This window comes from Larimichthys crocea, chromosome III (genome assembly GCF_000972845.2).
Source record: "Larimichthys crocea isolate SSNF chromosome III, L_crocea_2.0, whole genome shotgun sequence".
In the NCBI taxonomy this organism is placed as follows: domain Eukaryota; kingdom Metazoa; phylum Chordata; class Actinopteri; family Sciaenidae; genus Larimichthys; species Larimichthys crocea.
The window spans coordinates 42148795-42176639 of record NC_040013.1 but is presented as its reverse complement, the minus strand read 5'-3'; the positions used below and the strand labels follow the sequence as shown (position 1 = coordinate 42176639).

General features: G+C 40.4%; 2 protein-coding genes across 3 annotated transcripts in view; one reads left to right on the top strand and one right to left on the bottom strand.

Annotated features, from left to right (window-relative positions):
* Window positions 1-68: 68 nt before the first annotated feature.
* paqr3a (progestin and adipoQ receptor family member IIIa) lies at window positions 69-9387 on the top strand. Its single transcript, XM_010750866.3, has 8 exons — window positions 69-273; window positions 981-1212; window positions 1723-1885; window positions 2938-3093; window positions 6546-6743; window positions 6913-7003; window positions 7356-7539; window positions 7746-9387. Exons 1-7 carry the CDS (start codon window positions 213-215, stop codon window positions 7496-7498), a joined length of 1044 nt encoding a protein of 347 aa, XP_010749168.1. The 5' UTR covers window positions 69-212; the 3' UTR covers window positions 7499-7539; window positions 7746-9387.
* Window positions 9388-9838: 451 nt separating this feature from the next.
* Window positions 9839-27845, bottom strand: part of bmp2k (BMP2 inducible kinase) — a 41862-nt gene continuing 23855 nt past the window's right edge. The window contains exons 6-16 of one of the 2 annotated variants that reach the window (XM_019272425.2): window positions 27016-27097; window positions 25365-25497; window positions 24559-24662; window positions 24392-24471; window positions 23764-23912; window positions 22637-22824; window positions 22412-22543; window positions 20766-21025; window positions 20121-20290; window positions 19877-19996; window positions 9839-13024 (exon numbers count right to left, since the gene is read on the bottom strand). In XM_019272425.2, the coding sequence (XP_019127970.1) occupies window positions 11619-13024; window positions 19877-19996; window positions 20121-20290; window positions 20766-21025; window positions 22412-22543; window positions 22637-22824; window positions 23764-23912; window positions 24392-24471; window positions 24559-24662; window positions 25365-25497; window positions 27016-27097 (2824 nt within the window). In that variant the 3' untranslated portion in view covers window positions 9839-11618. The remainder of the gene's footprint in view (window positions 13025-19876; window positions 19997-20120; window positions 20291-20765; window positions 21026-22411; window positions 22544-22636; window positions 22825-23763; window positions 23913-24391; window positions 24472-24558; window positions 24663-25364; window positions 25498-27015; window positions 27098-27845) is intronic. The other variant, XM_019272426.2, reaches the window with a different exon arrangement.

The window sequence follows — 27845 nt, the reverse complement described above, 5'->3', positions numbered from 1 at the left end:
TAAATAAATAAATAAATACAAGGCTGACGTGGTCCCTGTATTGTGCAGCCAGATAATTGTTTTGGCTCTGTTCTTTTTGTTCAGGCAGTCCTTTTGGCACAGTAGTAGGGGTCCACTGCAGATGACGTCTCTGGTGATTTGGAGATGTTGTAGCTAAACTTAATAACCGCTGCGTTGTTGTTGTTGTTGTTGTTTTTAATTCATGTTTACAAATGCGAAGTACTTATTATAAGCCCCTAAATGGCACACACGGTGCATATACCAAACTGAAAGGTGAGTTTGTCTTTAGGTTGTTCCTCTTGACAAAGCGGCGTGTTAGCTCGCCTCTAGCAGCCTGCTCCGTAGCCGTAATTAGCCACTGGCTGCCAAACCGCTTTGACATTTCTTTTATTTTAAGATTTACGTCGTTGAAAGTTGTGTTATTTACACGATTACACTTAAGTTAAATTGGTTTGTAGTAGGGTTGGTTGTTTGGACATTGTCGGCTAACATTATTTCACAAAACAAGCACGTTATGACAACAAAAACACTCTTTAATACTCTTTAATGTAACGATTAACCCAGCCCAGCAGTTTGACACAAGCCTTAACTGTTACTGTACATTTAACATGGGTAGAAATGTGAGCATGAATGTTTGTTAGCGTGTAAGGCCGAAAATGGACTCATTACTGAAGGGAGTTTTGTATTAGTTAAGATGACTGTAGTCAGTCAACATGAGAAGACAGATCGATGGCTGCACGGTTAAAGCAGCCAACTAATAAGTCAGCTACCAGGTATTGGCACTAATCTAGTACAGTATAGATCATGTCTAGCTGTTCTTCACTTGTTGCATTCAGGAAATCATTAAAGATGTAGTTTCAGTAAGTGGGTCAGTCGTATACCTCTCTCCATACGGTAAAAAAGAATATTCAACATTGGTTGGCAGATCACAATTGTTATGTAAGATATAGACCTAATTGTATCTGACTTTTTGTTCGCAGCTTCAGGTCTGACTAAAGCGGACTCCTCCAGCTCAGCCATGCCTCAGAAACTCCAAAAAAGTGCCCAGACCTCTCACTATATCGAGCTTGGAGGTTATCAGTATTGGCCTGTGCTGGTGCCCCGAGGTATCAGACTGTACACCTACGAACAGATCCCGGTGTTTCTGAGGGAGAACCCCTACATCACAGATGGATACAGAGCCTACCTGCCCTCCAGACTGTGCATCAAAAGGTGAGAAGCAGAGAGCAGAACGGGGAAAGACAGACATACTAAATACAGCATCAGATGCTGGTCCACGGCTGCATAAATATGGATAACACGATTAGCAGTCATGTAGCTTGATTGTGTTTATGAGTCACAATAATCTATAGGTATATTATTATCCTTACTCAGTGAAGTCAGAGTGCTGCGTCAACTCCAGAGGTCGACTCAGGCATTTTTAAATTAAAATAAACTGTTGATTATTTCAGGTTAAGAGCCTCATTGCATTTTTTTATTTTTAAATTTCAATCAGTGTTTTCTTCTCCTCAGCCCACATTAAAACGGCTCTAACACTGTTACATTAAGAGGCGGATGACTTCTTTGCAGATATGAAATACAGTATGAAGATGTCTGAATTAAAATACCGTGGGCTGTGTGGTTGAGATTGCTGATATTAGTCTGTAATAAATGATGATTTAAGGAGGAGAGTGACATATTTTTTATCATGATGGTTTTAAAGTTGGTGAATCCTCTTTGCAGCCTCTTCATTCTGTCCAATGAGACGGTGAATATCTGGAGCCATCTGTTGGGCTTCCTGCTCTTCTTCTGCGTAGGGGTGTACCACATGGCCTCGGTGCTGCCGGACATCGGCGCCTCCAGAGAGGACTACGTCATCTACTCCATCGGAGTCTTCTGCTTCCAGGTACAGGAGGTGTTCCATCATTTGTTCCTAATGCCTGGTTAGGACGTTACCTTACATGTTGACTCGTTGTTGGACTGGTTGTCAAACCCAGTTATAGATTGCGTTGCTGATATTACAGTAAGGCTGTGCTATGGTTAAAATTATGTTTTTTAGTTTATGTAGAGTTTATGAATCCTACTGTATGGTAGACTCATTTCAAATACAAAAAAACAACTCAGTAATAGCGCTTCTCCTTAGTCAGCTATTCTCAAATGTTGAACGTCTTGTTGGGTCAGAGCTGTGTATTGTGGCCAGTAAAGTATTGCTCAATATAGAGACAGGAAACAGGGAGTGACTGAGCCAGTAGTGTCACATTATGTTGAATATAGTTTAGCTTTGCCCAGTATCGTAGTGGATTCAAATAAATCACAGGATTCAACACGACTGCCATCTTTGGTGTCATTAAACACACAACCTGTGGGAAGTTGCACAGTACAGAATGTTTATTTTGTCAAAGTTACAGATTTCAGTATATAAAGTATGAATATTAATCTAATGATAAAATGTCAACTCATTCATAAAAGAATAAAACTGAATTAAGATTTGTTGCCAACTAGCTTTCAGGTCTGTTTCTGTCACATTTGTGTTTAGACAAGTTTACCTAGGCTGGGCTGAGTTTACATTATGTGATGTGTTCCAGGCTCAGTTTGCAGCAAGCTTTCTCCTTGTGCTGAGCATTGTGGCGATTTCAAATTGGCAAATATCTTGGAAACTGAATGTGTAGCAGTTACATGGTGTTACCTTAATCTGAGTGGCTACAGAAGGACATTAGACCTTATCCAAAATATTGGCAGCTATTGTCAATAAATGAAAAATAATCAGCCCAGCAGTTGGCTGGAGTAGCCGCTGACAACCAGAGTCTTCGAGTCCAATTTGAAAAAAAAAAGAGTAAATCAAAAAGAGAAATTATTAGGACACCTCTCTTTAAATTATAAATATCTTTCTACTTGTTATCACATCCTTTGCTGATTGACACTCCCCTTGTCGTATCCTCTGGATCTTTCCATATTCAGCTGTGTATGCTGTGTTCGGTCGGTTATCACCTGTTCTGTTGCCACCGCTCGGAGAAGACCAGTCGCCGCTGGTTGGCACTGGACTATGCAGGAGTTTCCATCGGCATCCTGGGCTGCTACGTCCCCGGAGTCTTCTACACCTTCTACTGCAATAACGTAAGTTCACCTTCAGCCTCCAGTTCACTTCTATGATTCGTCTCCAATATCTGCATGACAGTGTGGAGACGTTTTGTTTGTGTTTTTATGTTGACAGCGTACGTGGTAAAATTGGCCGGCTTTAGTACATCAGCTGAAATCCCATGCAGGGAAATTGAAGTACCTTTAGAAATAAGAATATATGCATAGTATAGATAAATAACTAAATTAAACACAAAACTATCCACAAATGAAGCAAAAAAAGTCAACGTAAACCATCCAGAGTGTGTGTTTAAATCCTTTTTTAAATTTTTTTAATTTAGAGATTTTTATTATTTTACATAATTATAAACAGAAAACAAACAAACAACCATACATACGAACAAGTTAAACAGACAGAAAGGAGGGTAACGAAAATGAGAAACAACCAAAAAGAACAAAACATACTGTAGGCAGTGAAAATGAGAAACAACCAAAAAGAACAAAACATACTGTAGGCAGTTCAAAAAATAACATACATTCATTATTCAGGCAGAGTGTATGGCTTTAATGTAAAACATATCAATACAAAACAATTACGAATATAGCTGTTTTCTCTAGATATACATTTACCAAAACTGTCCGTTTGTCATATAATTTTCACTGTTTAATATCACCAACGTTTTCTCACATGCAACAGTTTCCATCATCTGAGTTCTCCACATATTCAGTGTGGGAGCTCGAGGCTCCTTCCAACACCTTATAATTGTCCGTGCAGAAGTCATTAAGCCAGTTTTTAAGATTCCAAAAATATGTTTGTTTATGTGTGGTACCATTGTTTTGTCTCTAGGAGACATAGTCTCGGCGATCTGGTTCACAATTCAGCCATTTGCCTATATAATCTAAAACATTTTCCCACAGGGGGAAGATCTTAGCACATTCCAGACCTTCCCACACTTTCAGCACAGATCATTGTTAAGCAAACGCATTCTATTTAGTCTTGATGGGGTAAAATAATATCTGTGAATTATTTTATACTGAATAAATTTGCCTCTGGCTTCTCTTACATATTTTTTGTTTCAATACTACTTTGGTACCAATACAAAAATAAAATAGTTTGGATACCTTACATACCTTTTTTTTGTTGTAATAAAAGCCAGAGGTTTGAAATGTAAAATCTTGTCTGAACACAACTGACAAAATAAGCTCGATCATCATCCTTAATTCAGCTTGACATTGTACCCACTTAGCCAGGTCGGGGATTTGTTTTGTTTTTCCCTAACCACCGGCTGATGTATCCATCCCAAGCTACCCCGAGCTGTTTTTAGGGCAGTAAGACTTGTTATTTTAGTATCTTGCAACAATTTGCATCAACCTCATCCATGCTTGTTGCCATTGTTCCGTTTTCCATGGCTGTTGTTGAGTAACTAGCATGCCAGGCAGGAAGACGCTGACATTCTTGACACTCCCTCCTACGTGGATTCTTTTTCCAACTGGTGAAGCTGCCGTCAGTGGACACAAAACAATGAGATGTGTGAGTTAATTCAGTCTGGAATCAGACTGTCGCTCATTGGGTGATTCTGAAGCTTTCAGATACATTTTGTGGTCTTCCTGAGTGGATGGGATTGCATGTGATGTGACTGAAAGCTTCGGAAACACAGTGAGTGGACCTTGTGATGAGAATTAGTTTGTCAGGTCAGACAAAATTCTGATTAAACACCATGGATTATGGATCTGACCAGATGGTTTTTGATACTCGATGCTACAGTACAGACATTTTCATAACAAAATAGGTAATGTAAATATGTTTATGTGAGCTTCACTGCACGTATCACCACTTTACTTCATCTAACAGTCCTCCTCAGGGACTTTTAACTCAAATCCTCGGCCTGAGAGTCAGTAATTGAATAAAGCTGAAGTGGAGCCCACAGTCTGGCTCTGCTGATTGACTCATTGTTCCTGGTGAATAAGCAACATGACACCTTTGCTGCGCTCGCCGTTTGGAAAACAGCCTCTGATGACACAAGCCTGTTCAGTTCCTTATTCCAGCCGCCCACCACCACGTTTTTTTTTTTCCCTTCCCTTTCCTGGTTGCTTCTCTTTTCATTTTTATATTTTTTTATTTTTTTTACTCCTGAAGTATTTGGCTGTGCTCCTTACTGTTCGCTTTCCCCCGCATATTGGAAGTGCTGGGTTATTTTGCCCCCCGAACGCAGCTGAAATCTGCTCCAGCCCAAACCAGATGGCTGCGTTCACAGAGCGGTCCGTCACTCCTGTTCCCCACCATATGACGTTCGCAAGTCTGGGAGCTGTCTCAGCGAAGGGGCCCCCCGTCCTTGCCAAGACTAGGGCTCCGCTTTTGGGTGGCTTCACTCCTATGGCAAGCCAAGTCCCTAAAGAAAAACTGATTTTTATATTTAGCCATTAAAACTCTTGTCTCGTCAGAGTGTTTTAGAAATGCAGATTTGGAGAGGAGAACGTGGTGTCTGTTAGGAGAAGAACTTAAAAAAATTGGCTGGAGTCGAGCGGGGCCTTGTTCCTGGTGCAAATTTATTCACTGTGAAATTCGGCAGGACTCGTTACATGAGGACGTGTGACTGGACGGAGGCCTACATCCACACAAATGGACAGAAGGGAGTGAGACGAGGCTGTCCAGACTGTGCAGACTTACTTATAGAAGTTAAAGTAACAGTAAGGACAGTAGGTTTGCTTTGAAATAATAAGTATGATTTTAAAAAATAGTTGGAGGTCGTCATGTTTAGATCTTTACTGTTTTATCAAGAAAATAAACCCATACATCCACTAGTACAGATCAGACAACTGGAGGTGTTAATAAACACCTCAGACCTCTTTCCAAAGCTACTCCTCCAGAACACATTTGCAACGGGTGTGCAGGAAGAGTGCAAGCAGGTAGCCCGGCCAATCATATCTTTGGAGGTGAATGGAACTCCGATCAAACGGTCAAACCAGGCGGATACGAATCAAGATTCTGTTACTGCAGTTTTTCAGATGTTTTCAGAAACATATTTTATTGCACTGCTGAGCTGTAATATGAGAAAATGTGTGACCAAGCGCCACCTTTTTGAGCGAAAACAATACCCCAGCCCTTTTTTTTTCTGCTGCACAGCCCATTTTTTTAAAAAGACCGTCTTTCCAGCTGTGAATGTCCTCTTTAAATTGCTTTTGTTTGTTTTTATCTGACCAACAGTCCCAGAGATATTAAGTTTACAGCGTAAACTGTGAAAAGCAGCATATCCTCACAACACAAGCTAACGTTTAGCATTTTTGCTGGATGAATAATTATTTTTGTACAATTGATTATTGTTTCAGCGGCGAAAAGACGGTGACATCAAGAAATACAAAAACAAATCTAATTTATAATCTAATATTATGTAAGTGAAATGGTAAAACCTTTGAAATGTACTGACGTTATAGGAAGTGGGAGACTGTCATGGTGTGTTCGCTGACCTTGATCTTCCCTCCTGTGTCTGCAGTACTGGCGGCAGGTGTACCTGGTGACGGTCTTGGCCATGATCCTGGCCGTCTTCTTCGCTCAGATCCACCCTCATTACCTCAGCAAGCAGTGGAAGCAGCTGCGCTCGCTCATCTTCTGCTCGGTGGCCGGGTACGGCCTCATCCCCACCGTCCACTGGATCTGCATCACTGGAGGCTTCTCCTCAGAGCTCGTCCAGGTGAGCGCGCCCAGTATTTGTTCATATTATGGCTTTGAGTCTGTTTTTTGAGAGCGTATATATTTAAAAGTGAGCAGGATTCCGAGTCAGTGTTTGTTACACACAGCTGTCAGTTGTATTTAGTTCAGTTTTATCGACAGTCCGTTAAATAAATATCTTTTCCATTCAGGCTTTTGTTCCGCGAATCCTGGGGATGTACTTCATCGCTGCATTAGCTCTCATTTTCTATGTTTCTAAAGTTCCTGAACGCTACTTCCCAGGTGAGACAACTTTTGTTCATTTATTTATTTATTCAGGGAAATCTGTCTCCAACAGCTTTGACCTCCATAAACAATGTTTACATTTTGTTTTATGTAAATTTTTCATTTTTTACGTAAAAGTATCACGTCTTCTTCTCGTCACATTTCAAGCATCTTTAGAGCTGAAGTGTGTTTGCATCTTATCTGGTGTTTTCCAGGTCCTTAAAATCTTTGGAAAATTACCTGAATTACACATAATCATAGACTGATAATAATCAAATCATAAAAAACTCAGTTATGAAAGTCTGTAGAAGTAAGGATTTTCTAAAAGATGAATGATAAACTCTGGTTTTATTCTGTGATGCTGCTGCAGGTCAGCTGAACTACCTGGGCTCCAGCCACCAGGTGTGGCACCTGCTGCTGGTGCTGATGTTTTACTGGTGGCACCAGTCATCATGCTTCATCATGGCGTACAGACACAGTCAGCCTTGCCCTGACGTCACGCAACACGGCTAGAATGCTGCTCTGCATGCTGGGATGCCTGACTCTGTTAAACTGTAAGCAGCACTACATGGTCCACATGGCTTTAAAACTACAGGGAGATGTTTTACATCTCTTAGTTCATACTCATTCTCAACTACTGTGACAAAGTTTGTTTAAATATTACGGTGTAGGTGAAACGAGGTTTGTCAAGGTAATAGAAAATGTCCTACTTATGATCATTTTATTAATGAATCCTGTTTTTTTCTTTCTCCCTCTCTAGCTTGACGAATAGCTGCACTTACCTGAAAATGTTTTCAGTCCCCCTGACCTCCGAGTCTCTGGATGTGAGGCGACACAAGTCGAAAGTATATTCTCAAGATAAAGGAGTGATTGTCGCACACAGTTTTACCACACTGTCATCAACTAAAACTGCGGTTAAGCTACAAAAGCTCTAAAATTTGTACTGCGTTCAGTTTTACGTAACTTTAAGAAGCCTCATCATGGCTGGCAAGTTTAGTTAAGTAGCATTTTTATAGGAAATCACACATTTCTATAAGTGCCTGTTAATGAAATGTCATGTAGCTGTTGTATATTTAAATGATTCACTATTTTAAAGGTTTATAAGCATCAATCTGAGACCCACCCACCCCCCTAAATCAGGCTTCCTTCAGTAAACAATCGCGTAAATGACCTTGAAAGGGAAAATGAAATGTTTTACTGTAGATGTTGTCATTATGATGCACAGTTATACTAAAAGTACATGTGCACGTGAGTCAACAGTCTGTTCAGTGTTGAGATCCGCTGAGCCCAATCATTCAGTTTTTATGTTTCCAAACTCGAAAAGTTGTTTGTGGTGAAACTGTGAGGTACTGCCTAACGAAACGAAAACTAGCAAAAAACTAACCAGTATTTTTTTTAAACGCAATTCATGTTTAGACGGAAAAACCAAAGAGTCGGAGCCTCTGCCGCGGAGCAAAGCTCTAAATATTATCTTCATCAGTTTATATTCTTTCATTTTGCCCGTGCAGTATTGGTGTTTCTGTTTGTTGCTGCTGAGTGAGACGATTGTTTTAGTCCAGGATGATGAGATGTAGTAACTCAGAATACAGGTATTACAAAGACCCGCAGGTATGTCAGTACATTATGCTTCTTTTTTTTTCATTGTTGTCTTGTGTTGGGCTGCACTGCCTCTGTGTTCAAACCTATTTCAGAGCTGTACAGTTTTATTAACATAATCCCTAAATTTCTACTATAAAACTATTGTTCACTCTCCCTCACATCTCTATTGTATTATTTTACAGCCCTAACAAGCAAGTCGAGGCTTATTGAAGTGTTGAGTGTTGACTTTTTTGGTGTTAAAGGCACAAAGCTTGCCCTGTAGGGGCTGCTAGTGAGACCTTTATGTCTACTCCATGAAGTCATGTTGACAGTGCAATAATTAGCAGCTTGTACAAAAAGTACACTAATTTCCTGTACACTAAAAAACGCACACGCAACTGAAAGGTAGAGGGAGAAAAGTCAGACTTTTACTTTTCAGTTGCAGTGCTCAACAATCCATTGATTTATTCGACTTACTGTAATTATAGTAAAGTTAGTTTTGAAAACAGGACACAGTTTTGTTCTTCAAGATTCAAGCACTGATTTAACAGTTTGAAATTGTATACACACACATGTATTGCAGTTCATATCGCAACTGCAACTTTTCTCTGTTCTTCGCAACCATGTTAACTACTGTAGATTCAGATGACTTTACTACTTTGCTTTTTCTCTCCTCGTTAACAGCTGGAACGACATCTGGACTTGTTCTCCAGCTCTTTTAGGGTGATGTGCAATGTTAAAGTGGCTCTCGTTTTGTGTTTTAATGTTTTCATTCCAAACTGTAACACAATCCATGTTGGAACTAAATTGCTCACTTTAAAAAAGAGAGAGGTTTGAATTCTCTGAAATGTTTTTGTAAGCCAGAGTCTTAATGCCTAAAACTTAAATGCATGTCCTGTTAACACTGAATTACAATAGGCGTCAAGTTCAATGGTAGCTGTCTCATTTTGGAATGAAAGTTTGTTTTGTGTGATATTTAATGTTTTTAAGTTTTACACTGAGACAGATGTTCTCTGGTGTAACCATTTTCTTTGTTGTTCCGTATTTAAATTATTCATTACGAACCTGCTCTGTACTGTATATAGTTTGAATAGTTTCTCTAAAACACTATGCTCTAAGAGACATCAGCTGTCTGTCATTTTGTAGCAGCGGAAATTTTGTATCTTGACTTTTCATACCTGAGCAATCAAACTGATGAACTTGACTTTAAATAAAATTAAACATGTTTTAAACTGCTTTGTCTATAAATTCTATTTGACAACATCCACGTCAAGCTGCACTGAGATGACTTTTTTATTGCATCAAACAGCAGTATAGCATGATAAATACAGTAAGATTTACCCTTGTGAAAAAAAAAAAAGATGGAAAGTAGTTGTATCAAATGGTTCCACTGGTGAAAACACAGTAACCTGCAGTTTAAAGTCAAACAAATGTGCCAATGGTTGTGTTGGTAAATGCAGTGCTTAAGGCAGGCAGAGAACTAGTTCATGGAAGAATTCAGCGCTGCAAAGTGCATTCATGAAGACAAGTGACCTGATTTCATATCACAGATTTCTCCATCCGTCTTGAATGGTTTTTCCCTTTATGAATACGCCAAGTCACATTCTGCAGTGGAAAGACCTGTGTCAAAGGATAACTGATATTCCGTAGTGTTATTGTCAACAAATAACTGTTGTTGGTTTTGGTCTTGACAAGTAGTGAGTCTGAATCAAAGCCTCATTCCTCTGTGCCATAGAGCTCCATAGTTCAAATCCTATTAATACATCACTAAGCCACACTGTTGCATTCGGTCCCCCACAAAGAACACTGATACCTGTCAATGGTTGAGCTAACAAAACCTGGATGGAGCGTCCAACTATTTCTCATTTGGGCACAGCAGTCTTGTCACTGTGACATCAAGTGAGCTTTACTGGACACAGCCAGGCTGGCCATTTCTTCATCCTTATGCTAAGCTAAGCTGGCAGTCTTCTAAACTTATCTCTCAGCAAGAAACTTCACAAAACATCCTCTGTAGGGTATTGAGACAGACCAACACATTTTGTGAGATTGGGATAGTATTTGTTGACAATAACAAAATACATGGAATACCATCATATCATCAGCCTTATCCTTTAATAGATGGTACAATAAATTATTCTGAAAATGTTATGACATCTTATGTTAGGAGCATGTACATTGCTGAGAAAGTAGCTTGCCAGTTACTGCAGGGGTAAAGTTCTAGACTGGTGATCAAATGTGGCTTTGTGTTTTATTTCCTCCTTATTTCTAAAAGAATGTGTTGAGTTGTAACTTAATAAAAAACATTAACAGTACTTACATAGAAGTTAACTGCTAGGAAAAAAAAAAAAAAAAAACATGAGCCTAAATTTAAACCTGACCCAATTAACAAATCCAACTTTTTATGGAAATACAATAAAATTCGATCCCTTCTAGTATTCAATGTGTATCGCAACACAAATGACAGCCGCATTTGGATGCATAAAGACTACTGTGAAATTATGCATAGAGAAAGGTCTAATAAGGACAAAACAAAGTGGTTCAGTTCAACTCTCAAACGATTCCACTGACCAAAGGCCAATGCAGGCCGACTGTGTCGTGGTTTTCGAGGTACTGTGCAGCAAGGCAGAGCCCAGCTCAGGTAAGGCTTTGTGGTGCTTAAAAAAAACAAAAACATATTGGTAGATCAGAAGGCAGGCCATAGAGCTTCTTGCAGTCAAACTTTAAGCTTGTAATCACAGTACGATTTTCGAGGGGGTTTTCCATTTCTCCCGGTTCAAATGTCTTTAAAAGTGTTAAGATGCAGCATTAAAGGCTTCTCAGCAAACAGGAACAGCTGAAAGATATGTGGAAACATCACTCACACTCCACAGGATTAAGGTTTATGTTATTGAAACAGAGATGTATTCAAATGTTTAAAAAAAAGAAGAAGAAGAAGAAGAAGAGTTAGGACATTGTTAACTTGTCGTTTCATGATTGGTTGAAGATGTTCCAGAGCCAAAAATAAGCTCAGGGGTCATTTAACAGCAACTGGCAGAGTGGGAAGATGCAAGAAAAGTCACTGCTTCGAGGGAAAAGGTGCAGCTCCGAATGGGTCGAGCTCCCCGGGCTGTGAGGGTGGTGGAGGCGGCTGCTGCTGCCCACTGTGGACAACCATTTCTAATGGCACCGCCCCAAAATCATCCATGATTCTACTTTCTCCAAGAGCACCCATCCAGGACTTCCCATTGGCTGTGCCCATGTCACTCTTGTTGTCAGTGAGTCCTTGGTACTGGCTGTGCCTGCTACCGTCCTGAGGATGGAAAGGTTTAGCTCCAAATGGGTCTAAAATGGCCTCATCTACCGGCAGAGAAGCTCCTTTGTCTTTCCCTTCAGCCATGGTTATATCAACACTGATGTTCTCTTTAGAATCAGAGGTGCTAAGAAACTCGTTGCTGCTCTGTGAGTCTCTCCGACCAACCTTTTTGTGTCTTCGGACTCGCTCAGGCGTGCGGTAAGTTGGCTTGTTGGTCTTCCGGCCTCCAGTTGGCGTACCATGATGGCGTTTGCCGTTGCTGCCGCCTGCTGAGGCCTCCTGCTTGGTTTTTCTCTGGCGTGACGACAGCTTCTGGAGGCTGCGCTGCTTCAGCCTCTGTTGCTGAGGGCTGGCTGACTCCTCGAAAGAAGTACGGAAGATATCTTCTGCACTTCGGGAAGTGGTGGGTGGCGGTTCAGTGGGTCCCGGCTGGAAGGGAGAGAAGCCAAAAATGTCAATGCCCTCAGGGGAAATGGGTGGCGTTTGGCCCATGGGAACATCAGTGCCACTCTTGCCCGACTTGGAGAGGTTCCGGTTGAATGGTGCTTTGGTAAAAACATCAAATTCGTCTGCAGTTTTCTGTTCATGGCTGACTTGCCTGAAAGGCGCTTTGGCAAAGATGTCCGAGCTTTCTTGTGGGCCAACCGGGGAGGCTCCTCCAAGGAAAGGAACAGAACCAAAAACATCCACAGGTGCAGCAGGTCTTGCTCCACTGGGCGACTCAGGAGGGGTGATCAGAGTCATGTCTTTCCGAGGACTCCTCCTGGTGATGGTCGAAGCTGCTTTAGCAGCCAGAGCTTTCTTTGAGCGATTCTTGACCCTGCTGGGATCGTAGTCTGAGTCAGAGCTGTGCTTGTCTTCATCCTCCTCTCCCTCTTCTTCAGAGTCCATCAGCAGAGGCCTCTGTCCTAAATTCTCCGGCTCAGTGTCTTCACCCTGTTCACTGTTCAGGCCTTCTTCTTCCTCTGGCTCTTCGTCCTCACTGCTTTTTGGCGAAGGAGGATCCGACTCAAAGTCGCTGTCAGACTCTTCACCTGGTCTGCAATTGCTTTTTTTGCCTGGTTTGTGCTCCTTGACCGCCACCAGCTGCAGAGCCTCTGGAGTGGTTGAGATGGGAGCAGGAACGCTGACTTCCTCATTGGTCTGCTCAGTCTGAAGAACACTGGCACCTGAAGGAACGAGACAGAACGAGACATGAAAGTGTTAAAAAAAAGTTACCAGTCTTGTACTTTTTATATTCTCAATCACAAAACTCAATATGGTCTAAAAACTGCTCTAACCTACTCTGACCCTCAGAGGCAGAAGAAATGAGACTATCCACCTTTCAAGATTCATAGTTGTTGTTAAAATGTCTTGATAAAAAGATTTTCACTGTCAGTCACCTCCTTGAGACTTAAAATAAAGCTTTGATCTGCAATATTTCTCCTTGCTTCTGCATTTCTATAAATTCTTACACGTATTTGGCATTTGCTGAAAACTTGTGCGTCGTGTAAATTTATTTCCAAGAGATTTGCATAATGACAACTCACAAATTAGCCTAATTAGCAAGTGGATAGTCTCCAATTATATTGAAAATAAATTGTGCCATACACAATGAGCCAATTTATTGTTCCCGATTAGTGGAAGCTCTACAATAGAAAGCAGAAAAAGGACTCCCTGCTGTGAACATGAAAATGGAAACCTCTCCATGTCTTTAAGCATCCAAACTGGCAGGACGCGGTGACAGATTAGCCAAAGCTTTGTTTTTAATAAATGAAACAAGGCAGCAATAAAAGATATAAAAAAAATTCTCTGGAATAAAACACTGATGCAGAGAACACGAGGTGCTCTGTATCTGCCCTCTCCACCCAACTTGTCCCAGATTATAGCTTGTAATCGTGTTCACCTCTCCGAGTGAGACAATCTCGCACCATAAATCACGAGAGAAGATGACACACATTTGTGTTGTCGATGTTCCTTTGGCTAAAGGCTGAAGGATTACACGCTGCGTCTGATCTTTTAAAGATACAAGTAAGTGGTGAAAACATGGACGTGATTGTTCTCTTGTCTGATGGAAGATAAAATCTGTCAGAAATGTCTGACAGCAGGCGGGAGCTTAGAAGTCTCTCCTCTCATGCAACAACTACGACTGAACCTAGATTGATTTGACGAAGCTGCAGAGAGGCGAACCAAAAGGTTACCGAAAACAAATGCTGACAAGTTTAGTATGTAGTCTTGTTCACAGTAAAGTGTTAATAATGTGGTTTATTATACTGTATACTATTACATACATTACTAACATATTTAGAAAATTAATAATTTCAAGTCATTAAATCAAGCTGCAAATGCTAAATGTCCCTTGTATCAGCTTCACAAATGTTTATTAACTCTGTTTATGTTTAGAAATTTCTGATTCAATGATCAGTCATAAAGGTTAGTAATTAGTTGGGTCATTGATAATATACAATTGTGGCTGTAATTCATCATTAAATTAATAAAATAAACATACATCACATCCACAATGAATGCAAAAGCTACTTCTGTTTGAGAGAACTGCTCTACTTCTATGATTTGTCCTTGTGTTTTCTTCTATAAAACGCAAAGGAAATCAATTCATGACATTTTAAATTGAGGTTAACTTGTTTTTACTTTGACACAGAGGACAATTTGACTGTTTGACCTTCCATTCATGTCTCTCAAAAACAAAGGATAACTGAAATAATGTCAATGACCGTGTGAAATAAAGGTACTGTACATGTTATGTCCTAAATTTTCTGAATCCCTGTCAGGCTTGAATAAGAGGATTAGATGGATTAAAATCAATGATTTATCAGCCTGTTTAGGGTCACGTCACTGCAGAGGACTCGCACCAGTACGTTCAGTACACTTCAGCTCTATAACGGGATTATTGTAACGTAAATTCAGTATCAAAATAAGAATGTTAGTAATTAATTACAAATGTATGGAACTTGCTTAAACTATTTTTAAAATATGTATAATTTAAGGACTGATTGGTCAGTTGTTGCTGTATAAATGAGGTATTACTTTTTGTGTCTTACAAACATTTGACTCCTTTGCCACCTTAAAAAGATAAATGACACTGCATAGAGAAAGAGGAACAATGAAGTGTACAATTACAGATAAAGTTAAAGAAATTGAGGTCATCCAAAAAAAAAGGTCATGAAACCTGCAACTGGGCTCTTGTTAGAAGATATTTGGAGGAGGAGAAAGCAGTCAAAGGAAGCCAGGACAAACTGTTCAAACTTAAACCATCAGGGTTTTTAACATTAACAATGCAGGCCACGCGACTCAAAGAGAAAGCTGCTTATGTTTTAACATTTCATACACGGTACATTAAATCTGTTTAGCTTTGTTGGAGTTTGATTGGACGACATAAAGCTCAAACAAAGACAGCCATGTTAACAACAGGAACATCTTGCACGTGGTGTAGTGGTGGAGAGACTATAAACTTTCCAATACCAATTCCAAGAGCTATAAAAAAGGAATCAAAGGGAATATTGATTTTGAATGTTTTTTATTTATCAGTAACATTCTATAAAGAAATACATTCACACTCACAGTATGATACAGGACCTTTTACATAGTCTGTTGCAAAAACAAGATATGTATAAGACAATTTATTGATCTATAGGTCTTATTCTTTCTGCAGGAGCGGTACCAGGAGCTGCTGTTACTGAGTAACTAAAACTCTTTTGTGGCATTATGATTTCAAATTTTTTAAAAAATTCCAAAGTTTTAGTGATCTGTTCTGGAGCTTTCTAGCAGGATATAAAGCTAACAAAACAAAAAAAAAACAAACAAACAAAAAATCTAAGAAAGGGGGGAAACCAGACCCCGAGACAGAGAGGCAAAAGCACAGAAAACTTGCAAATGTAAACAATATATATATAACAACATATTCAATGTCTATGTTTGCTTGTTCATCCCACAAATCCTGGGATAATATTTCACGTTTCCTCACACTTTAAAAAGGAAAATAAAGTGCAGTTAATGGCTCTGGTCGTCCCTTTTATTTTTGGCTTTGATGGTTCGCCTGTCAAGTTATAGATCCATCCACCAATACATATGAACAAGATGTTTCTGAGTATGGCTGTCTTACTAAATGACAAATAAAAAGAAAACAAAGCAAATAAAAACAATGAACTGTGAACTCTTTTTAGGCCTCTCTTACAGAGACCCAATAAAAGCAGGCAGCAATATGAACAGAAACATGAAGTGGAACAGAAGCATCAAGTAACATTAACTATTCTCCAAACTTACCTTCAGCTAAACAAGAGTTATATTTTAATATATTTGTACAAAGATGTGTATGATTCATGTCTGCATGGATGACTAAGATGGGGTCATATTCTCACTTGCTGTGCTAGGGTGGAATAACAGCAGCACAGTGAGGGTTAACAAACATACAGCCCTTTAGGATTGTATGGATTTAAACAAACCAAAAAAATAAAAACATCAGCTATCAGGATCACTCATCAACCCTTCCTTTCAGCACAACAGTTGTGCCAGGTGTTCTCAACATAAAGAAAAATAACAGCTTAGGGTACCACGTTGTGTCAGTTCTCATGGAAGTCGCATTAAGCAAATCTACATTATGCGGACTAATGCTCCTAACAGGGCAGAATAACTTCACCAGCCAACAAACTTTCCAATTCGATCTTTCTGACTGTTAGCCGGTTACCTGAAAGGGTCAAGAATTACACTAACTCATCAGTGCCCCGAAACATATCATTTACCTACAAGCTGGTTTTAACGTCATTCCTTAAGTTAAAACTTTGGGAACTGAGAAAAAACAAAAAAACAAGCTCAATTCCACTAAACAACATTTAATTCTTCAACTGACTCTGTCATCGGAGACAAAAAATGAAATTCTCAGTGTCAGTGTGGATGGTCAGGTAAATAAAAATGCCACACAAAGGCACTTTGTATCTGGAAATGGAAGCCAATCAACTTCCACCATAAAAGAAACCCTTTTGAAAAAAGGTTGATGCTTAATAATGTGCAGGCACACCGCCAGCAACTTTAACTAATGTTTGTTCCGGCTTGTGTGCTAGCTGGTTGACAATTGTACTGCTATCAAGTCTGCATAAAATGAGACAGTCTTGTCAGATGTGGTGCAGTATAGCACATGGGTCACTGATGTCAATGACAGACACAAACCAGGTCTAACCAGATATTTGCTCAGAGGCAGAGCTGCACTGAATATGTTGAGCTTACCGTCAGCCTCAGAAAGTTTTTCTGGCTAAAGGCTGCTATACATTATCCACTGAGAGTTATCTTGGTTCATTAAATGTCACACTGTGTGATGGGTCTGATTAAATCTTGGTTGCAATCAGTCTTTCTATCAGACTAACAATATCAATTTTGAGGCTACTTGCTAAGTGGTAAATCGTAGCACTACGATATAAACAGGAAGAAATGTAAAAGAAAAAGTCAGTATTGCATCAAAGTCCTGGATTTATTAGGAACAGTCTTAGAATACATCCATAGCCATGGTGCTGACACTGGTATCTATCAGTGTCAGCATATAGTGTCGCATCAGGCATTTCTTGTCGTATCCTGGTTGGTCGCACCGTGAGACTTTCCCGCACTGTCAGAAAATTGACACATAATCAGCTATGAAACTAACGCTCCTGTTACAGCGGCTCAGCCTCTGAGAAAGTTAAAACTACATCAGCAGCCGATCGAACACTGGCTTTACGATGTCAACCAAAGTTCACCAAATAGGAATATGGAGATGCTAATGAGAGGACGTTATGAAAAGTTGCCAGCGGTGTGTTGTGCACAGAAAAACCTGGAACAAAAGAATTGTCTGGAACCTGGATAACCAACTGACACACTGATGGCACAAACACAGGAAGCTAAAAGGCTGATCAAAAATTTGTTGCAAATTTTCTCATGCCAGCCTGTAAGAATGACGACAGAGTGGGTCTGACTTTTCTAGGTTTTAAATTCAATATAAAAAGTTCCTTCAATCTGTTTGGTTTCTTTTCTTCTTTTTGATCTTTTGATCCAATTTGAACTCAAATAGAATTTTAGATTCATTACGTAACAGGTGAAGACAATAACATATTTCCACGCCTACATTCAAGTGCTTAGAGGGTTATATTGCATCATTATCTTGTCTTACTCTACTCTAATTGTAGCCACTGGACTTGCATTAAGCCTGCATGTTTAAGGACACAAGAGATGAATTTACTGTAGAAAAAAAAAATCGTCTCTCACTCTCCTCTAGAAAATCTCTAAGTGTTTTAGCATTGATACTGTTTATCATTAAATATAGTCTATGAGTTACAAACAGTGTTTCTAAATTGCCTATCAAAACGTAACCAATTCACATTTAAGGAGCAGGAAGAGTACAGAGGCACAGAAGCTTATTGCTGCCACCGATGTATATGTAGAAATACTGCACTTTGATATTCACATTGTTATACCAAGGCTATGATCTGTGTCAGGGTTATACATGCAGTCTGACTGGTTAGTTAAGCCAAATGAGAATTAATTACCAGGTTATATTAGAGTGGATGTTAACATCGGCCTCCACAGTAAAGTGCACGGTCCACACGAGAACATTTGAGGCTTTGTCATGACAATATATATATATAAAAAAAAAAAAACAATTTGTGAAGAATCTTTGCATTGCAGTTTCAATGGCTGAAGAGGGTCAATGGTGTTTTAATGTAAACAAATGGCAAAGAGCCACAACTTTGGAAGTTCAAGTGTTGTCTTTTTTAGTTTATTAGTACCAGGGCTGAGTGATGTTTGGGTTAAATTTGTACTTGACAGACATTGTGGATCATCATGATGTGAGAGCTAAATTAATAAGGACTTCCAATGAATGACCTATAACGCACTGAACAAGCCTGAGGAGGGAGGAATGGGTTTGACAGGGTTCTTTGGAGTCACCAGGATTATTAGACTGTGTCGCTGGGCTTGGTACTAGACATCAGAGATTGGAGGATGTGTGAGAATTTGTGCCACGTAAATTTCAAATATCACAAGCCTGTTTGCACAACAGTCCGATTCCAAAAAATACATCCACTGTTTGTATTATGCTTTGATTCCAGAAGAAAAGTGTTCACTGATCAAAGAGGCCAAAAATAAGTCACTCTTGTGTCTATAAGACAAGCTGTGACTACGGTAAAGTGTTAAGTATTGGTTGACAAATTAACAACCATCGGCTTATGACTCAGTTGTTCAAAGCAGCAGCTTTAATTCATGTATTCGTTTTTTAAACTAGTACGGGACTTCTATGGTGTTTATCATTGACATCACTCAGCCCTAATTAGTACCAGCCATGTGTCATGTTCTTTACACTGACAAGTTGTCACTTCAGCCTTGTTGTGTTCATATTGCTTTTAGTGCCGATGGAACGGCAGCAACGTTATCAAACTGTGCTCCTAGTTTTCTTTTTTCCTTTTTTTAAAGAGCTGAAATGAGATTCTAAGTTTTATGTGTATACCTCTTTAGGTCACATAGTGAGACCCCAGATGTGTTAGTACCTTGCTCCAGCCATTTTGATGTAGACAGGGAATGTAACCCCAAACCCCGGGAGAGTTAGTGCCTTGCTTCACCCAGTGAGCTATTGATGAGACTCAAACAGCTGATTTGCATAAGTTTGTTACAGCATGGCAGTTAGAGTATTGTAAAAAGCCAGAGCTGATTGCGGGAAATCCAGAAAGCACTTTTACCATTTCACTGATGCACCTGCTATTCTGCTTACACTTTTCTCCCTAATTTAGTCACAGAAGAGCAGGAGGTTCGGCTCACCTTTTCATTAGATATTATACTGACAACAGAAGCACGACTAATCTGCCGACTTACATTGGTAAACAAAAAAATATCTGACGGATCATTGGTTTAATTGCCCCACCAGTGGGATCTGTGTGGAATAGGAGCTCCTGACTGGAGTTCAGGTGGGAACAGAAGAGCTGGACAGAGAGAGGGAGGGGGAGGGGCAGGAGAGGGAGAAGGTGGCTCCACAGTGTTGGGTCCTCACGGTAGAGACTCCTAAGACTTGCCTGCGCTGGCCAAAAACGGGACTGAGCCGAACAGGTCCTCTGGTGGGAGGGGTTTGGCAGTGGCGGCAGCAGGCTGCGGTCGGTCCATTTCCACGCTGGCTGTTCTATCCACTGGCTTCTCTGTATGTAGAAAGTCACAGAGGGAAGACACTTAGATCACCTGCAGTTAAGACACCACATTTTAAAACCACATGCACCTCTCATAATATAACACTAAAACAAAATCATTGAAGGAGTCACTTACTTGCTCTGAGCATGTCAAACTCCCGGTCAAGCAGCTCCTCCTCTGTCAACTTGGAGAAGTTGTCCTCTCCGAAAGGGTTCCAGCCCGACATGTCAGGGGGGTTACTGACTGTACTGTTGCAACTCTGAGAGGGTGGCGTGATCCCATCTGAAGCAAGTAGAGGGTTTCTACTGTGGAGACAGCACAGCAGTGATAACCTGTTATGGGTTGGACTCACCTCTGGCACACATTTCTGTTAAAACGATGGGTTGCATGAAAACATCGCTGAGGCTGCTGAGGTTTGCACATTATTTGTCTCAATCGAAGTCAAAGATATTAGAAACATTATCACGATCAACTTGCTGGGAAACTAAAATCACTGCTTTTGTCATCTTACGTCAACTAAGACTATTTTCCATAACCATCAATATTCAAGAATATAACAGAACTACAATTTGGGAAAATTTTAATTCTGCTTTGGATGAGAGTGATCACTGAGCTACCTCTCGACTCACAAACAATACAGAATTCATATTTGGCCCAACATTTTAAAAGATTAGCTAATCAGACTTTTTTAGTTACTAAATCCTCGTTTTCAGTCAGCTAACTGTGAATGGACTGGAAATGTCCATCATGTCCCATGACAGGAACTTAAGGGGACATTACCTTGGGTTAGTGTGTGAGAGTTCCACAGGTGATGGCCCCCCCATGTGGCCAGTTCCAGCAGTGGGCGTAGTCACTTTAAAGGAACCCGGAGGAATCTGGAACTCAAGAGGGGAGGACATATAGGGAAGAGGCTGCTGAGCGGGATGATGTTGCTGCTGCTGCTGTTGCTGCTGTTGCTGCTGCTGCTGCTGCTGTTGTTGCTGTTGTTGTTGTTGTTGACGCTGTTGCTGCTGGACAAAAGCTTGTTGGTACTGATGCAGCTGTTCGGGAAGGAAGAGAGGGAGAAGAGGAGGGAGGGAATGAGGGACGGACTTTGATTTCATGGTGTACAATGATGGCAACAAGATGATGAAATGTTGTTAGAAACCAGTTCTGGATTTGGAAAGCTGGGGACACAGTGGAGGGAAAGGATGAAGGAATGAAAGTCAAACAGCACGTATGACACCGAATTGAGCAAGTTCCAAACAGTAATATAAGGATAAGTCCAAACACTCGCTGGCAAAATTAAAGCTGCTTTCATTCATTTGTTGACACTCTTAAACAGGCTGACTGATAAATAGTCTCAACATATTATCTGCAGTTATGCGTAACATGTTAAGTTAGTTGTCTTCTTACACATCCAGTAGAATTAGAGCACAATTAGCATTCATTTGTAGTATTCAGTAGAATTCCAACAACTCTCCTTTAACTGTGGTTTCATCTCCACCATCTCCCTAGAAGATATCTGACTCCTGAGCTTATAAATGTTCCAGTTTATTCCAAGAGAAACATTTTTAAATCAAACTTCTGTACACAGTGCTGTTGTGCTTTTTAAGTACTGTGCGAATAAAGTTGATCTGATGTCATTACGCCATATGACAAATGTGCAGTCGCTTAGCAAAGATTCCTCACTACACTAAGAAAGAGGTCTAAGATCGCAGAGGAAACACTGCTTTTAAACAGTTAGCAGGTATCTTGGGAATAAGAACAGTGATTTTGAGAGGTGCTCTCTTCCCCTGCCTGTGACCTGCTTCATATGTCAGGATGCAACACTGAGCGAAGCCACGAGGGGATCGAACAGAGGGTGAAATCGAGCAGTTTCCTCTGACCAGATTGCCTCTGAAATAAAACAGATGGTACGTGTTCTGTGGGAAACAGACTAAAAATTGCGCCGCCCTAGCAGTACGCATTTGGAGGACCTGTGTTTGTGTGTTTGATTCAGTAGCTGCGTAAATACTAGTTTTCTGAATATTTGGACAGAGTCAGTAGGAAGTTTGAGCGTCTGCTTCGAATGCTGCTTGGCACAGACATGAAGCGATTCGACTGAAGAGGACTGGCTGCCAGTGTTTGGAACAGAGAGAGCAATTTTAGGGCATTCTGACATTAAACGAAACGTTCAGCGCTGTGTTATTTCATGCTGCGTCTCCATGTGTTTCACTGTCATTTGCTCAAACTATTTATTGCAGTTTTGGATAAAATCTTCTGCTCTGAAATTCTGTCATGGTTTTGAGTTAGAAGCAGGGCTTTGGGCTTAAACAACAAAAAACAACTTTTGTTTTGCAAAAAAAAAAAAAACATTCAATTTGATAGATGTCCATTTTAGTGCACACAAGAAATTAAATTCTTGGCGGTTTTAGTGCCAGGTTTAGACCTCAGACACAACTCACCATGGCTGCGTACTGAGCCTGGGCAACCTGCTGCTGGTACATCGGCTGCATCATCATCTGCTGCTGCTGTAGAAGGGCCGCCGCCTGCTGCTGCTGCTGAAGCTGGATGGACTGCTGCACAGCCTGTTGGTACTGACGAGGTTTGTAAAGAGATTAAAATATATCGGACCATTTTCACTCAGTGACGCTTTTAAGAATTTCTTAATTCGACTTGTGACGTTGTACCTGGAGGTATTGGAGTTGCTGTGCACTTAGATGTTGTTGCTGTACTGCTTGTTGTTGTTGGTGGTGATGTTGTTGCTGTTGTAGCTGCTGTAAACGCAAGTCACCAGGCTGTAACTGCTGCAGGACTCGATGCTGCTGACTGTTTGGCTGGGGCTGCATGGATGGCTGCCCAGAGCCGGGGGTCGGAGCTGAATGAACCAATCAAGTCACATCAATTTTATTTATATAGCTAAATATCATAAATCACCATTTCCTCAAGGGGCTTTTTTGTGATTTGTGGTATGGATTGTGGGAGTTAAAACAAACACGGACCACAGAAATCAATACAAGTAAGCTCTATAACTAAACGCCTGATAAATGCTTCAAGCAAACGCAAGCAAGTTTTCTCAAATTTTAGTTTTAAAAACACAAAGTATACAACCGTGTGCACTACTGTCACATCCAGGTAAAGAAATCATCACCTTCCAGTCCATGAAAAACATTTGTGTAAAAAAGTGGAATGACACAGGACTAAAGTAGCACACACAAGAAAAAGTACTGAACCATCTGATTTCATATCGATTGATCATTAGGGCCAGTTTTTCGCAAAAAAAGAAAAATGAAATTGAACTTTTCGGCAACAATATGGCACACCATGTGTGGAGGAGAAATGGCCCTGCACATGGCCATAGAAATAAAAGAATGGCAGTAAAGTTCAGAGGTTGCAGCACCATAGGTATGGGGCCGTTTATCTTCTCACGGTACTGGCAGAATACATATACCACGTACCAGGAAGTTCTTGAAAAGAATATGTTGCCATTGATTGATTGACGATGAGGATAAGTTTGGGTTGACATTTTAGCAGGACACAAAAACAAAACACACCCAGTTCTTCAAGATTTACAGGCACTGTCTGGAAAAACGGTCCAAAATCTCACCTGAACACTAAAAGAATGATGTTTTCATACAAGACGCATTTCAAATATTTCATTGCAAACATGGGCTTCTCCATTATTCTACTTTATTTCACATAAATTTTCTTATGGAAAGAAATGTTACGATCTGTGTAGTTTTATTTGTGTTTTCCTTTCTGAAAGTACCATCTGACCACTTTGTGAGTACACTGTAAGAACTCTTGTTCAAGATACCTTTCTGGCCGTTGCTGACAGGTGCTGATGGCACAGTCATCTTGACAGGGGTGACAGTGTTGGCAAGGGGCAGGACGTTACTGTTTGCTGCTTTTGGCCTCTGTCTGGGAGCTATTGATGTTTCCGTTGGGCCCACTGAGTCTGTTATCCTGCAAAGGAGTCGAAAAAATAAATAAATATATATATATCATGGTTTGACTTTCTTTGACGAATACCACTAAATTGTGTTTCAGATTGTATTGTATGTGCAGCAATGTCTGCATGTGTTGTTCTGCCTAGATACATTAAATTTAGCACCAACGAGTGGTTTTAATTTATTCCCTTTCATTAGCCTGAAGAAGATAGAAATTATTCAGTGAGAAATGCCCTAAAGCTTTTCTTCTGTACCAGATGGTGGAAGGAATAAAATCAAAATGTAAATGTGCTTTAAACATACAAAAACCAAAGCCTTTGATCTGCAGGACTTTATGGGGAAAATAATTAATAGTATAGCCACTTAATGTCGATGAGACTGTCTTGAACACATCCATTTGTTTCCAGTATGTATTAAAAGGGATTTTTAGCAGAGGACCAGTACCAGTGCTAGTTTGTATCATAAGAAAACAGTGTTCCCGATGCTAAGCAGTACCTGGCTTTCGTCATACTTTTCTTAGCAGCGACCTCACTAGCTGTTAGAGGCTCTGGGAGCGACGTAGGGATGGGAGAGTTCTGGAAAAAGGGGCAGGAGATTTATGTTAATAAGCAAATGGATGCAAAGACTAAAGCCAAAGCAATTGCTTCTTTCCAGTAACTTACAAAGAGATTTGGCACTGGACAGTCTTTTCCAGCTAATTTGAAGGCAAAGTAGGACACTTGATAAATGTCTGGTCTCTTCTCCTGGTCTGGTTCGAGCATATATCCTGGAAAAGACACAGAGGTCATTTAATACAGCATGCTGTGCAGAACAGTACTGGCCACTGGGTGGAGCCCTTGGCCAAATAGTTTTAAAAAGGAAGCTCTACTGCCAGATACATTTAAGGAAGTGAAATCATCTGAAAGCAAACAAGGCTGTCTCGACTGACAGTCCATGACTGGTTCAAACAGGCTTAAGTTGTGTAAAGGCATAACAACACAACTAAAGTCAGTCAGAGGTTGCTCTGGGGGTGAACACAGCAGAGAGGGAACGTTGTTGGAGTCACACGGCAAAATAAGATTGTGGGTGCAAATTACAATCTAGCTAATAATTACCTTTATATATAGACGCCAAATGAAAAACAAAAAAAAAATGAGCTCCTTCTCGAACTGTACAGACTGTGTAATTGTTAGAAACTATCATTTCTGTCAAGCCTACAGTCAAGTTACATCTTGTGGATAAAGCTTTCCACCTCAGGCATCCGTTTTCTGTGGTTGTCCTTCCTAATAGTATAGACGATATGGCAGGAAAAGAACTAGTTCAGTACTGAGACAGTAATGAAACATAACGGCCAGATCATCAGAACAAACACATAAAATAGAAGTGATACTAAATAAATACAGAAAGTGGTTTGAGGTAGTTATTAAATACTCTATCACTGAGAATACACATTCTGAAATCATTAATCCATGTTAAGTCACAAACTTACTGATTAAACAGTGCAACTTGAAGGAGAATTTAGAGTTATCTGGAACGATAAAGGTTCCATCACATATGGCAACTTGACTCTCCCCAAATGGAAGTGCGAAGAAACACAGCTTGTACAACAAGCATCCAAGTGCCTGTGGAGAAAACAGAAAGTGTTGAAAAACAACTGAACCAAGTAACTTTTAGCGCCGGGCATCTCTTGAAATCGCAATACCTGAGTTTTGGTACCATATTGTATTAGAACTTTTTAATAAAACAAAGCCAATGAGAAACACAGGACCACTTAGCCAAGAATTCATGTTCTTAATGTCAGTGGCTAAAAAGCTGCTTTTAAAAAACAGGCCCAGAGTCTGCTCCCCTGGCAATACTGCTGTCCAAATAAATCCACATGCAAAAGTGCTCTGCTCCCAAATCATATATTCAGTTGGTGCTATATTTGGCTCCAGCATCTTTTTGTTGATGATGCAGACGGAGATGAAAGAGACTTTGGAATTAGCGGCAGTGTTTAGGGAATGTTCTCCTATAAGCGTTCTATCTGAGGAGGATATTCTTCGCCTTTCTCCACTCAACAAGCTAATCCAGCCTGATACTAAACTCCTAATCTGTGCCAGACAGCATATACCGCCAACGACTTCCAAATACGTGGATAAATGCATGTGACATTTGTATGAGGCACAATGTATAAAACAGCAGAATATCAAAAATCTGGCTAAACATAGAACAGGAAGTGAGAATGCAGGGGGTAATCCACAGGAAGTTGGTGTTTTTGTTGAACGTCCCTCAGTAGTTATCTTCCTCCAAGCAGAAGCCTGTTTAAAGTGTCTGCTTAAAGCTTTACTGCTTTACTGTAGGGTAAAAATACATCATGGAGTAGCTGAAATATAGATTTTTTTCAGTTCATCACTTGCACCATTACTGCACAAACATCCTTTCGTATTTGAGTGAACCTCTGGCTTACAGTGTGATAGTGTTTTGGGGGGTTTGTATGGTAGATATTGGCTGTTTTTAGTGGGTCAGTTTAATTTTGCATTTTAGTTTACAGTATGCTCATTCTTGCACAAAGTGTCCCATCAACAGCTACATCATTATCTGCTGGCTGTTTTAACTCCCCGGGTTTTAGTGCATCAATTTACACCGCTCCCTCAAAATGGCTTTTTTCCTGCCTCTCTATGTCCCACCTATTTCACACAAGCTTACTGAGGTCCTCAACTGGGCCTAATTATCTCAAACGGAGTGAGAATAGAAGAGGACAGGGAGCAGGGAGGGAGGGATAGGAAGAGGCGGAGTCCTGGCTTTGTTGTGAATGATGTAGTTTAATGTTTTATGAGGGAAAAAGACTGTTGGAGAGCTGGTGTAGGCAAACAGCCTGGGGTGAGCCAGCAGAGACAGAGAGAGAGAGACAGACAGAGACAGAGACAGAGAGAGAGAGAGAGAGAGAGAGAGAGAGAGAGAGAGAGAGAGAGAGAGAGAGAGAGAGAGGGGTGAAAGAGAGTGAGGCAAGAGAGAGAGAGAGAGAGAGAGAGAGGGAGGGGTGAAAGAGAGTGAGGCAAGAGAGAAAAGGAGGAACCTGTCGGGGCAGAGTGACATCCAGGACACTGTCAGGACAAACCAGCCCTGCAGGGTGCATAGACATACACAAATTAGGCTCTTACCCATATATCAGCCTTAGTGGTGATGGCTTTCCCTGCGTACAAGTTAATCATCTCCGGCGAGCGATATGAAAGGGTCGTGTACCTGAGAGACAACAGGAAGTAGTCAATGGCAGGTCAATGTTCAAATGACTACGCACCAGAGGTTAAAAGGAATTATTACATTTACTCAAGTACTGTACTTCCAACCTAATAACTGTTTTGTTTTTTTGGCTACTTAGGGACAGCCAAAACAAGATGTAAACATTACACATCATCACCTCTTATGGTTAATATGGCAAACAGCAATTAGGAAGCAACATTACCATTCAATTGGAGACATGTTTCCAACATAGACATGCGTCTTATAGTGACTCTTTTCGTTCTGTTTCTGGTCTCTGCTAGATATTAAAGGGAACTTGCAGACCAGGCAGCTAAAACATGAGCTAAAGCTCGCTATAAAGCTGCAGATTCAGGTGATAATTCTCTGTGGGTTCATCACTACGACCCCCTTTTACATTATCACATTCATTTCATATTGCCTTTGATATATTGCTATTACAAATATATAGAAATGGCCACTTTAATATTAATACATTCACATATCGCAAATATATTCTATTTTTGATACAAGTATATTTTGCCGCTTCTGTAGTTTTGCTCTTTGCGTGGACATTTTGTTGTTGCTATTTTTATATGAGTAAAGGATGTGTATTTCTTTCACCGCTGTTGAGCACACTCCTCTTTGATGACACACGTGTGCTTCTGTTTACTGACACAGCAAAAAAAGAAGAAGACCGAAGAAAGCCAGCAAAGGCTGTCTTCACCTTTCAGCGTACGAAGAGAGTCAAACA